The sequence below is a fragment of the Felis catus genome, chromosome F1, assembly GCF_018350175.1.
Source record: "Felis catus isolate Fca126 chromosome F1, F.catus_Fca126_mat1.0, whole genome shotgun sequence".
Taxonomy (NCBI): domain Eukaryota; kingdom Metazoa; phylum Chordata; class Mammalia; order Carnivora; family Felidae; genus Felis; species Felis catus.
Genome location: NC_058384.1, coordinates 42,386,198 through 42,399,216, shown reverse-complemented (window position 1 = coordinate 42,399,216; position 13,019 = coordinate 42,386,198). Strand labels below are relative to the sequence as shown.

The following is a 13,019-nucleotide window of genomic DNA, read 5'->3' as shown; positions in this document are numbered from 1 at the left end:
GAGACTCAGAGTCACTGTCTCTAGCCTGTCAAGTCCAGTCCCTGACTCAGGGCAGGCCGACACATACAGCATTCCACTGAGCGAGGGGCAGGCCTGCTCTCATAGCCTATCATTTTTATCCTTGTGGTTAATGGCCCTAATGAGTGAGATAATATGTCTGTAGACCCCTGTTAGCAGTAGGCATTAGACCAGTGATGGGTATCAGCCTGCGTGCTGGTGGGAAATGCTACTCAACCATTAATTAGGCGGCTGCCTGCATGGCACGCCCTCCAGGTAGCACCTGGGCTCAGAGAGCTTCTCGTCTGAGGGCGGAGACATAGCCCCTGCCTTCAGAGAGCCCAAGCCTGATAGAGGGAATGTTCTGTCCTGGAGAGCCCCTCGGCCAAGGGTAAAGAGCATTCTTGCAGGCCCAGGATGGAGACCAGAGTCCCTTGCAATGCATACATCTAGTAAATACATAGATGCATTTGCATACATAGATGTAGATGTAAATGCATCTACACAGATGTAAATGCATACATCTAGTAAATATTGAGGGCCCCCTGTGTCTACACCGAGCACTGGAGTAGATGCTCAGGGTGCAAAGGGGAGCCCTGTCGCTGCCTCCAAACACCGCGATTACAAAGTCATGGGATGATGAGGTGTGGAGGGGAGCCCACGATCAGCATCTTCAGATGCTGTACTTGAAATCGCCCGTCTAGATTCCCTTGGCACTTCCCAGGTATGCTCACCTTCTAGATTTTCTCTCTTCCGCCCCCTTTCTCCTGCTCCTTCACACTGGGTGTGCTTGTACTTCCTGTCTAGAGGGCAGGGTCCCCCCCTCCCCCTCACATAGTCCATTTCCATGTCATTTGGGGCATAATGGGTCTCCAGCTGAGTGGGTCTGGGGTGTAGGGGGTGAGGAGGATGGAAGGAAGAGTGGGAATCAGAAAGCCAGCCTTGGAGGGCTTCTGGAGGGGGACAAAGAGGCTGCTTTCAGTGCTGAGAGCCAGGCAGTGGGAGACAGCAAACGCTGTGCTCTCTGAGGGGTCTGAGGGCGGGGAGGAGGCAGAGGTGGGCCTATGCCTGGAGACGAGACGTCACCCCAGGCTTTATAAAAGCGACGCGATCAGGGCACTGATGAGGGTGAGCCCTGGAGCCCAGCTCCCCTCTCTGTGCGTGTTCATCAACCCAAGAAGCACCTGGAGACCCACGGAGCTGCTACCCGGCCGGACAGAGCCAAGGTAGGTGCCCAGGGGCATCCACACGTGGAGAGGGGTCTGCCCAGCCCCAGGCAGGCTCCAGAGGTGGGAGCAGGAATTTAGTTCCAAGAACAACAGTTGTAGCCCAGACGGGCAAAGGGGATGCTGATCTTTCCTGATTATCAGGTTGGCCAGATTATTCTGGGATTAGTCAGTGAATACCCTGACTCAAATTTATGAAACTAGGACCTTGGGGATCCCTTACAGTGGAAGGAATAGGAACAGTGAGTGAGTTCTGGCTGGGATGAGAGGCCATGGGAGCTTTTGGAGGGAGCTAGGGAAGCCCTCAGGGCTCTTGGGCTCCACAGGTCTCCTCTGAGCAGCTCTCCCAACTTCCGGATGGCAAGTACAAACCTAACCCAAGAGCCCCTTGGCACCCTGCTAGCCACCTGCACCAAGAACCGGGGGTCACCCCAGGAAGCAAGCCACCTCACTTCAAAAGCTTTCCCACCACACCTGGACTCTTTTACTGATTAGGTACATAGCCTGTGGTGGGGGCACAGAAATTGCCTACAGCAGGTCAACCTCTCCAGGCCCTGTGAAAGCTGATGGTTCTTTTCCAAACAATTCAACTCTACTATGTTCAATGCCCCTGTGCTGCCTGGGTGGGGAGGGGAACGTGCTCAATGCCCCTGTGCTGGCGGGGGGGGGGGGGGGGGGGGGGAGGGAGGGGGTACGTGGGCATGCTCACCTGCCACGGTGGTATCTATAATGGGGAGGAGGCGCTACGGGGTGCCAGGAGCTTGGAAGAAGGTACACTAGCCTTCTAACCATATGCCTGCCCACCCCTCACCTTCCCCACTCACCACACTGCCTGCGCATAGCAGCCGGAATGCCTCATCTGAAATGCAACACACACACATTCCCACCTCGGGCTCAGCCTACACTGGGATGAAGGCCCCCGCCCCGTGCCCCTTCTCCAGCCTCACCACAGACAGTCTCTCCAGGGAAGCTCTGTCGAGGACCTGTGGTCCCCTCCACGCCCGGCCCCTGCTGGCCAGCTCCAGCGCCCCCTGATGGAAATGCCTTCCTTAATCCTGTATTCACGCAGCTGACCAGTGCTCAGAAACAGCCGTGGTGCCACCCCCTGTGGCAAACCCGCCTGCCCCCCATCCAGGATAAGCCCCCACAGCTCCCTGGGTACCCACATGCCGCCAGCCTGTCATTTCTGGTGTTATTTTGAAGTGGTCAGCTAAGACGACTCAACTTCTTGAGCTAGGTTCTTGGGGGAGGAGCTGGGAACAAGCACCCTGTGTCTTAGCACACCTGTGCACTCCTAGCACCTAGCATAGCACCTAGTTCAGGAATGATCTCTGAACTAACCTGGGCTGTGTGCCTCCATGGTCTGAAGCCACAAAACAAATGGTTGACACTGCTCTAATGAACTGATCCTGCCTCTCCTCCATACCCACCCAGGGCTTAAAGCAGGTGCAGAAAACTTGTCTGGATTTCAGAGTGTCACAGCATCAAAGTCTGCCAGGAAAAGCGACTATCTGAGGGGATAGTTGGTGTCCAGTCTGATGCAATGCTCTTACTTCACAGAAAGGCAAAATGGTCCTGAAATGGGGGTGACTTACATCCCACAGGGAGGGGGGCAGAGCTGGAGCCAGGTTTGGATGTGTTTTCTTTTAATGTTTATTTTTGAAAGAGACAGAGCATGAGCGGGGAAGGGGCAGAGAGACAGGGAGACACAGAATCGGAAGCAGGTTCCAGGCTCTGAGCTGTCAGCACAGAGCCCGAGATAGGGCTCAAATTCATGAACTGCGAGATCATGACCTGAGCCGAAATTGGACACTCAACTGAGCCACCCAGGCGCTTCAGGTTTGAGCGCTCTTGATCCCATTTCAGGAGTTTTCCTATCTGCCCCGTGTCCAGAGCCTGGAGGCTGGAGGGTGGGGGGTGGGGGTGGGGCAAGAACAAAGGGGTAGACGATGCTAAGCAACCATTCTTTAGCAGCTGATGGGCGCCAGTGATAGCCTTGCCCCTCCCACTTGCCCCCCTGAACCATGGAGGCTCCAGTGGACACACTTTTTGTCCATCCCTTTGACCTGCCTCCCCATTAGTTTGTCTTTAATCATGCTTGTTGGACAATACCAAAGTGCTGATGACTTTTTTTTTTTTTTAATGAGTATTTATTTTGAGAAAGAGAGCACAAGCAGGGGAGGGGCAGAGAGATAGGGAGACAGAATCCCAAGCAGGCTCCAAGCTGCATCAATGCAGGGCTCAATCTCACAAACCATAAGATCATGACTTGAGCTGAAACCAAGAGTTGGATGTTTAATCAACTGAGCCACCCAGGCGCCCCTCCCCCCCCCCCCAGGACTTTTTCAAACAGAAATTCAACTTGGGGGCTGCAAGAGCTGGGGTGGGGGTGGGAGGCTGAGACGGTAAAGGCAAAGGGGGTGAAGTGTGGATCAGGGTACGCAGCCCCCACCCCAGCAGCCAAAACCACGAGGTCAATTGAGTGCATATCCTCTTGGAGCCCACAAAGACTAGAAAAAGGTGGCACTGACCTGATACATCAGGGAAAGTTTTTTCTCTTCCCTGCATTACAGGCAATAAGACAATTTAATGACAGTCCTCAGGTCTGCGAAGGGTTATGAGAGATAATGAGATGATTGCCTCTTTCTTACTTTTCTTCTTGGAAAAGGAAAAGAAGAAAGTCTCTGCTGCAGCAGGAGGGAACTGGGCCAGGTTTGGGAAGTTGCAGTCTAACGGGAGAGTTGGGCCCAGGAAGTCGAGGGTTTCTGCAGAACCCGGCGAGGAGCTCCCAGGCTCCAGAGGATGTCTGGACCTCAGTGCCCTCCACTCAGTGAAACTCCTTGCCCTGCTTCGCTTCACCCCTCCCTCCTGGGTGCCACACACGCCGCCCCCCCCCCCGCCTCCAGGGCTTTCCTCTTCACACTGGGCAGCACCCTGCCCATGCCCTGCGCCTGACCCAGTCTCCCCTCCTTCCTTCTATCTCAGCCTCAGGGCACTGTCAGGTCCTGTCTTCTCACCAGGATGAACTCGCTGGTTTCTTGGCAGCTGATGCTTTTCCTCTGTGCCACCTCCTTCAGGGAGACATTTGAAAAGGTGGCACCCATGGAGAATCCTCTATCTACAGGTATGCATGGTCTGGGAAGAAGGGCGGGGCAGGGCGGGGACGGGGTGGGGGGTGCACATGAGTTGTCGTAAAATAAGAGTTACCATGGTTCTCAGATTAAAGCTAGTCTATCAATGTGACTTAAACGCTGCCTCTAATGAGAACCTAAGACTAGCACATGCCATTCATTTAGGGGTCACATCAATCTTGCAAGCAAGGGATGTCTCACTGCTATTATGGGCATCCGAGGCTGACCCCGGTCAACCACTGAGCTCCTCCTCACATGTGTTCTCTGCTCTATGCCAACCACCTGTCTGAGCAGATCCATTGGGAAGGAATGTACTATGCAAGCTTTTCTGATCAGTGATCTCAGACCCTGTGTGGGGAATTTGGGGGGAGGGGGGGGAAAGACCTAAGCAAAAGGACAGGTTGTTAATATCTGTCAACCTTATGAGTTCACTGTGCAACTGATTAGCTGGAGAAACGGAGGCCCAAAGAGGCAAAGAAAACCCCGGAAGTCAATCAAATGCTGCAACAGCCCTGCAGGTGCAGGAACTGCCAAGAGCGTGCCTCTGAGTGGCACGAGCTAGTCCCCGGAACAGGAGTTGTGGGTTTAACACTGCTTGGTGGTCAGTTTCCTGGGCACATGAGATGCGGCTTGGCCTCTCCGGCCTGTGGTAGTTCTCTAGCCATGGAACTTGGAGCATCCCCTGTACACGTGTGATATCACTGTGCCCATAAGATATCCCAGAGCAAAGAGAAGATGGCCCGGGTGCCCTTGGCCAACAGTGTCTTCTCTCCTGGGATCCACGTGTTCTTTCTGGGTGAGGGAGGCTCCCCCAGAGAATAACCTCACTGCTTTCCCCCCAGGGACATTGACCTGTTGACTCTTTTTGGCAAGTGCCTCTAAGTGAGGCCACACACAGTAGCCTGAGCAGTAATCCTACTGCAGGGATGATGGGTGTCACTGGGAAGAAAGCCATCATCCCTCCCTGCCTCAGCCAGGCCCTAAGCAAGGCGGGAGGGGCCTTCTAGGAAGATTAGCATTAACTCTGAACCACGCCCACACTCCTCTCCTCCAAAGTATGCCAAGGCATTGAGGAGCAGGGCTCAAAGCCAACTACCCCCCCCCCCCAACACACCCACTCACACACCAGGCCTCATTTCCACTAATCTCGTGCCACAATTGGCTGGGGTTCCTGTCTACTCAGAGCTAGTTGCACTATTTTACTGCCAAAAATTACAGTGAATTTAACAAGCCTTGCATGTGAAGTGCCTTCCTAATTAGCCTTGTTAGCCCTCAGTGTGAAGGAAAGAGATTATATCTGGGGAGGCAGGGGTGAGCAGGTGAAGGTGACCCAGATAATTTCTCATTCTTCACTGAGCCCTTATGCAGCTTATTAGGGGATCACACTAACTGGGGGAGAGGTGTGGGGCCCAGTGGTCTTAGCTCTACCCTTGTTTTTGTTAACTACAGACTTTTCATTTGCTCTTATATATTTAACAAGCATTTGAAGCCCTACTACGTGCAGGCGCAGATCACTGTTTCAAGCACTCAGAGAACTGAATGAACACAGCTCCCACCCGCCCCAAGGAGCTCAGTCCAGTGGGGAAGCCTGAGACAGAGACAAGACAGAGGGCCAGGCAGTGAGCCAAGAAATGCCCAACTTGAGTGTCCAGCAAATACTGCAGGGTTATTTCCAAGCTCTACCCTGTTTGCTTCCGAAAAGGAAGTGATTTAATACAAAAGACATTTAAGATCATTCTGGCAACCATTTGAAACCAAAGCTATGTTGAAAGAGGAGCCAGTGACCTAACCCCCTGGGGGGCTAAGATGGTCTGCATTGGGCTCTGGGCTTCCTAGAGGTCCAGGAATGAAAGGGACCAGGAACTATGAGAGGGAAGCACAGGCTAGGGGTGGGAGCAGGTGTTCCAAAGCCTTCTCTCCTGGCCTCACCTCAACCTCTCCCGGTGGTTCTGCCCTAGGCCAGCGGCTCGGATCCCAGGCCCTCCTGGCCCCGTGGGAGCAGAGCCCGCGATGCGCGGAGAGAAAGCCCGCCGGGGCCCAGCCCAACGCGCGGGGGGCCTCGCTGTGCCCTCCTCCCGAGAGTGCCGCGGGGCCCCAGCGGCCAGGCCTGTGCGCCCCCCGCAGCCGCCTGATCCCCGCCCCGCGGGGCGCGGTGCTGGTTCAGCGGGAGAAGGACCTGTCCGCCTACAACTGGAACTCCTTCGGCCTGCGCTACGGGAAGCGGCAGACCGCCCCTCCCGGAAGCGTCCGCGGGGGGCGCTGCGCTTGGCTGAGCGCCAGGTGCGGGATGGGGGCGGGGGCATGAATTTCAAACCCCAGACTAGGCGTCTGAGCTGAGGGTGGGGGGTGGAGGGTAGGGCAGTGGGAGGGGGACTGGGGCTTCTGTCCTGAAACAATAAAGGAAATGCTGCCCAAACATCCTGAGTGTGATTTGTGGCTAATTTTTGCAAGCAGCGCCGATTAGATAGTTTTCCCTCGCTCCTCAATTGGATTTTTACTGGTTTTAAGATGACTTTAGTCTTATCAAGCTCAGTGCTTTTCAAACTAGAGATATGAAGAACCAGATTGTTTTTCCCCAGTCTGGGGCAGATCACTACTCAAAACACACACACACACGCGATGAATCACTGAAAATTTTTAAAAATTTAAAAATAAAGAGAAACCGGAACTGGTTGCTGCTTCAGTGTTTCGGCAACATCAAATTTCTATTAAAATTGCTGCAGCTGTCCTCTTAATTCCTAGACTTCGCTCATTGCCTGCAGGTGACAACATTTCGCAGAGGGGCACGAGCCATGGCCCACACTTTGAGTAGCACTGATCTAGGTCAGGGGAAGACGGCTGAAGCACCTCCTCCTTTCCCAGGGAAGTTTACAGCCAGTTGGACAGCTTGATCTGGAAAATGATGCCAACCACTACCCTTTCCACTGAAGCTTAAAGATCACTCCAGCAACCCCCCCCCCCCAGACCTCTGCTGGGGCGCTCAGCCTCAAGGCACTGAAGTCTGCATGCAAGAGTGGCCTGGGCCACCCATCCCCCTTCCCCAGGGAAAGCCCTGGATGTGGCCAGTTCTCTACCTGTATCACTTTTCTGCATCCTTGTAACCACCGAGGGCACTGGGCATGCAGTATCCCCACTTTCAGGTGAGAACCCTGAGGTTCAGAAAGATACATAACTCACTGAAGGCCTGCAGCCAATGAATGGTGAGCCTAATCAGTCTCCAGACAGCACCTGGCCCCCTCTTCCTGCGGGGAAGGGTTTCCAACTGAGTCAGCCCTGGTGGACATCGAGAAAGGTCAGTCTGCCCTATGGGGACCTTCTTGGAGGCCCCCCAACAGCTGGGGAGTTGGTTTCTGTAGTAAGAAGTAGAGGCTTGTCAGTAGGGAAACTGACAGGAAATCCACACCCTTCTGCCTGCAAGAAAAGCCAGCCCTTTCTGACAGCCTCTGGAGGCTCCTACCCTGCCTGGCCTAGGATGGAAATGCTCTTTCCCAGAAGGACTACGGGGCCACCACCATCCTGAGAAGCGCCACAGCGTTCCACCCATTACAGAAACGAGGACTCCACTGAATGGAGGGCGAACGTGTTGCCATGGCAATGAGACAGGCTGCCATGGGAACACGACAACCTGCCCCACCCCCATCTCTACCCTGAAACCATCTTCCAGGATCTCTCAAATTATCGCTACTGCTGTGAGCTCCTGTCATAGCACGGCATGACAGGGGGATGCTGTTGATATTTGGAAGGGACTTCTCCCCCAAACAGCCTAGGCTGCGTCTCTGTACCTCTGGGAAAGGAGTCATAAACTCAACACCTATCTGCTAAGTGAGCTTTCCTACTCTCTGGGCCGTTCCTTTCTCTGATGAAGACTGTGGGTGGGAAGACTGTGAAGGGCCTCTGAAATGTGCTCTGAGGCAGCCCAGTTTTTACAAAATTCGCTGCGCTGCCCCCAAACCCTACCTTAAGCCTTAAGTTTAGGCAGATAGGAGCTAGGAGCACACGCGTTGTATGTGTGCACGTGTGCTGCTTCAGGGGCACGGTTCTCACCCATAAGAAGCAGGCCTGTGTGGGAGAGGGTGTCATGTAAGAGGACTAAACATGAACAACTGTGTGCATGTTCATACACATGTGTCTGTGTGACCCTGTGTGTGGTATGGGCCCCTCTAACTAGATTGCAGGCTTTCTCAGCCCCCACTGCTACCCACGTGTCCTTGAGGATGTCTGTCCTGGGTGATTTAGAGGCCCTCCTTCAGCAGGCAGCAGGAGGGGAGCTGGGTCCCATGCTTCTGCCTGAAAGACTTTGGGATTTACAGTTCTTGGCCCCGTGTCTTGGGACAAAGGGATCTCTTTGGTTGCGTGAGGCTCCCAGCCTGACTCTGAACCTGCTCCCCAGATTGGAGGGAGTGTTCAGGGCAGGTTGGAGGCTGTGAGGGGCTATAAACATTCCTGGCCCCAGGGGCTCCCATCTGCCTCTCTAGACTTTCTGGGTGATAGCTAGGGCACCAGGCCCCGAAGACGTGGAGGTGAGGCTGCCACGGCACACTCAAATCCATTCCTCCCTGGGATCTGAATAACCAGGAAGGCCTGGGCATCCCTCACTGGAGGAAGGGAAAGGGGGAGGGTCTCTTCCCAAGTCCCAGCTCCTTTGGGAAGTCTGTTAGCATAGCCGGAAGCTGGTCTCACACCTGCTGTGGAAAGGAATAGGAGGGCAGGGACATTTCTGACTCTGGTATTACACTTAATACATTAACAAGAAATGTTTGAGTACCTGCAGTGAGCTAAGCTGCCCCATCTCATCCTCACAACACCTGCAGGAGGTGGGCAATATTATCCCCATGGTACAAAAGAGAAAGCTGGGGCTGGGAGAGGGGAAGTGGTGTGCCCAAGGTCACACAGCAGCAAACTTACAGAGCCAAGAGGCAGACCCCCACCTGCTAACTGCAGACACCATAGGCTTTCCTTTCTCTCTGGCCCCCTGCTGTGTGTCAGGCCAACCCTTTTCCTGAAAGATTTGTCCTGGGAAGTAAGTCCGGCAGCCGGCAGCCGGTGTAACTCTATCCCAATTCCTCTCCAGACTGCTTTCATGACAACACAGGTGAAGTCACCCAGGCCCAGAGCAGGCCTCCTCCCCTTCAACTTCCTGTCAAGGGCCAGGCATCTGAATTTTTCCCCTGTCGTTCTCCTTCTCTAGGGAAGCAGTCTCCCCAGTTCAGACTCACTGGGAGTCACCGGGAGTGAAGGGGGTCAAGTCCAGGGAGAGCCAGCAAAACGCCTTTCCTTGCCTTCAGTGCCATCTTCCATTTTAAAGACATCAGAGCCCAGCACGTTTCCACGCTTGGCTCAGAGTAGGGAGCCCAGGGAGGGGGAGGGGGGACAGGACACACAGCCACACCTTCATCCCCTTCTCACATTTTGTTTCTGTTTCCTCTAAAGTTTTCCAATAGAGTCTTAACAGCTGTCCCTTCGATGTATTACCGTCACAAAATGCTAAAAAAAAGTACCACTTTTGACACATTCATGTCTGCTCACTTCCGAAGCCCCTTAAAAGACACCGAAGGTGGGGCGCCTGGGTGGCGCAGTCGGTTAAGCGTCCGACTTCAGCCAGGGCACGATCTCGCGGTCCGGGAGTTCGAGCCCCGCGTCAGGCTCTGGGCTGATGGCTCGGAGCCTGGAGCCTGTTTCCGATTCTGTGTCTCCCTCTCTCTCTGCCCCTCCCCCGTTCATGCTCTGTTTCTCTCTGTCCCAAAAATAAATAAAAAACGTTGAAAAAAAAAAAGACACCGAAGGAACAGAGGAGCGTGAATTCTCAAGGACAAAGAGAAGGGACAGCAGATGAGAAATGACAACCAGATTTTGAAGATGGAAATTAGAGGGCTTGGCGGAATGAGAGAAGATACAACCTCAAAGCCAGCCAAGGGGTTTACTGATGCACCCCAGGACCCAGTCTCAGGACCGGGAGGTCGCTGGGGTGAATCCTGGACTGCAAACAGCGGGGACTGGCTGGAAATCTGTACGTGGAAAAGTCAAACTTTTCGCATCCCGTCTCCCCAGGCGACACAGCCAGGCAAGGCCCAAGAGAGAAGGTCCCAGAGAAAGACCTCAGAGGGGCGCCTGGGTGGCTCAGCTGAGTAAGCCTCTGACTCCTGATTTCGGCTCAGGTCAGGATCTCACAGTTTGTGAGTTGGAGCCCCGTGAGCTCAAGCCCTGAGTCAAGCTTCACTGTGATTACAGAGTCTGCTTAGGATTCTCTCTCTCCCTTTCTCTCTGCCCTTACCCCCCCCCACCCTTCTCTCTCAAAATAAATAAATAAACTTAAAAAAAAAGGACCTCAGATACTGACATCGGAGGTGCCTTCGTCCATCCTGGTTGCTATGACAAAATACCACAGGCTGGTGGCTTATAAACAACAGAAACTTGTCCTTCACAGTGCTAGAGGCTGAAGGTCCAAGATCAAAGGGCCCCAGATTCCCTGCTTGGTGAGGGCCCACTTCCTGGTTCCTGAAGGCTATCTTTTCGCTATATCCACACGTGGTGGGAAGGAGGAGGGGTCTTTCTCTCTCTCTCTCTCTCTCTCTCTCTCTCTCTCTCGTCTCTTTCCTTGGGGGACTAATCCCACTCATGAGGACTCTACCCCCATCTCCTAATCACCTCCCAAAGGCCCCACCTCCAAACACCATCACTTTGGGGGTTAGGATTTCAACATAGGGTTTTCAAAGGACACAAGCATTCGGTCTACAGGAATGCCCCAGGGAGAAGCCAGCTCAGAACTTCCATCTAGAGAGGGTGAGCCAGCACGAGCCCTGCTATACACACTGAATCTCTAGGCCACTCCACCTGTCTCTCTCCCTCAACCATGAACCAAGAGCCAAAGAGTTCTAGGGGTTTTGAAGAAAACCTCCAATCTGGATGCAGACCAAACCAAACAAGCACAAAGAAAACAGACATCATTTTTTTAAAAACCTAGTCTGTAATTAATACCCTCGGGGGGCATAAGAGAAAATTCCGCATCCATAAAGCAAGTAGTAGATGCACTAAACAAAGGAATAATAAAGAATCCGAAAAGGCTCTTGGAAGTAAAGAATATATATACAGGAGAAAAAAATTGTGGAGAAATTGAAGAGTTGGAACCTAGAGTTAAGGACATCTCCTAGAAGGTAGAAGAAAAAGAACTCAGGAGAAGGGCGCCTGGCTGGCTCTGTCGGTAAAACATGTGACTCTTGATCTTGGGGTTGTGAGTTTGAGCCCATGCTGGGTATAGAGATTACTTAAAAGTTTACAACACTTATGGGGCACCTGGGTGGCTCAGTCAGTTAAGCGTCTGACTTCGGTTCAAGTCATGATCTCACGGTTCGTGAGTTCGAGCCCCGTGTCGGGCTCTGTGCTGACAGCTCAGAGTGTGGAGCCTGTCTTTGGATTCTGTGTCTCCCTCTCTCTCTGCCCCTCCCCAGCTTGTGCTCTCTCTTTCTCTCTCTCTCTCAAAAATAAATAAAAAACATTAAAAAAATTAAAAAGAAGTTAATAGTTGGGTGCTTGTTAATTAAAAAAAAAGTATAGAATATTTAGAAAACAAACAAGCTGCAATATGCTATTAATAGGAGACCCAGAAGAGAGAAGAGAACATAGGAGGGAAGAAATGACCAAGGAATCAATGCAGGACAATTTTCCAGAATGGAAGGACACGAATTTTCCAGATCAAGGGCATCCTCTGAGTGAGTGCTCGGTACATGAACGGAAGAGACCCAGGCCAGGGACAAAGGAAAAGGTGGCAAAAGCCCGCAGAGAGAAATCCACAGGAGAGTCCCGACTCGGTGGCACCAGACTTGTTAAAATCAGAAAAACAACTTCCAACTTCAGAAGGAAAATAAATTTCAGCCTAGAATTTCAGCCTAGAATTCTATTCACACCCAAACTATAAAGAGTAAGAGTGGAATGGAAACATTTGTAGCCATGCCAGGGCTGGAAGGGTTTGCTTGTCAAGCACCCTTTCTCAGCAAACTCTGGGAGCACATGCTCTGCTTCAACAAAAGTACAGAGTGAGAAAGAGGCACCCCCCGGAGCCTGGACACAGAAAGCCACAGCCGGGAGCAGCAAGGAGGTCCTCAGCCAACAGCATGTGGCCAGCCTAGGAGCACCGAGCTCCCGGGAGAAAACCCCACTGAACCGTACCTGAACATGGCACCAGGTGGAGATGGGGGTTTGGGGGATCGGGGCAGAATTCCTAGGAAAACAAGGAGTGGGGAAAAGGTGAAGGGGTGGGCAGTGATGAACTTAATGAAAAGCACAGAAAAATTACGGAACTGTAAGCATTATACATTGTGAACCATACTTTAATTATCATCATGTAAACACTGACTTTCGATTTTGCCAAAATCGGAGGGTTGGAGTATAAGACGGAGAAATCTTCATCTGCCATGAGAGAAGATCAATACATAATGTATGAAATTGAAAATCAAGAAATGGAAAGATAAGCATAACCTCGAGAAGAGTCTAAACGACCGGGAGTCAAAGGCGTTGCCTCTGTGCCGCAGGAAAGGGGGTGGGGGGAGTGGGGGCTGGGGGCTCAGGGCAGGACTGGAGACTGCTAGGTTTCATTACCAGCCTCTTAGTCCTATTGTTTGTTTGTTTTTTTTAACTAGAGTGTTTATTTTTCTGATAAAAAATAATAGAT

At 52.6% G+C, this 13,019-nt stretch overlaps 1 protein-coding gene across 1 annotated transcript; it reads left to right on the top strand.

Moving 5' to 3' along the window:
• Positions 1-130: 130 nt before the first annotated feature.
• On the top strand, positions 131-6,659 carry KISS1 (KiSS-1 metastasis suppressor). The gene is made up of 3 exons (XM_023247458.2): positions 131-1,223; positions 4,209-4,347; positions 6,313-6,659. The coding sequence occupies exons 2-3, from the start codon at positions 4,245-4,247 to the stop codon at positions 6,657-6,659; spliced, it is 450 nt and encodes a 149-aa protein (XP_023103226.1). The 5' UTR covers positions 131-1,223; positions 4,209-4,244.
• The last annotated feature ends 6,360 nt before the right edge of the window (positions 6,660-13,019 follow it).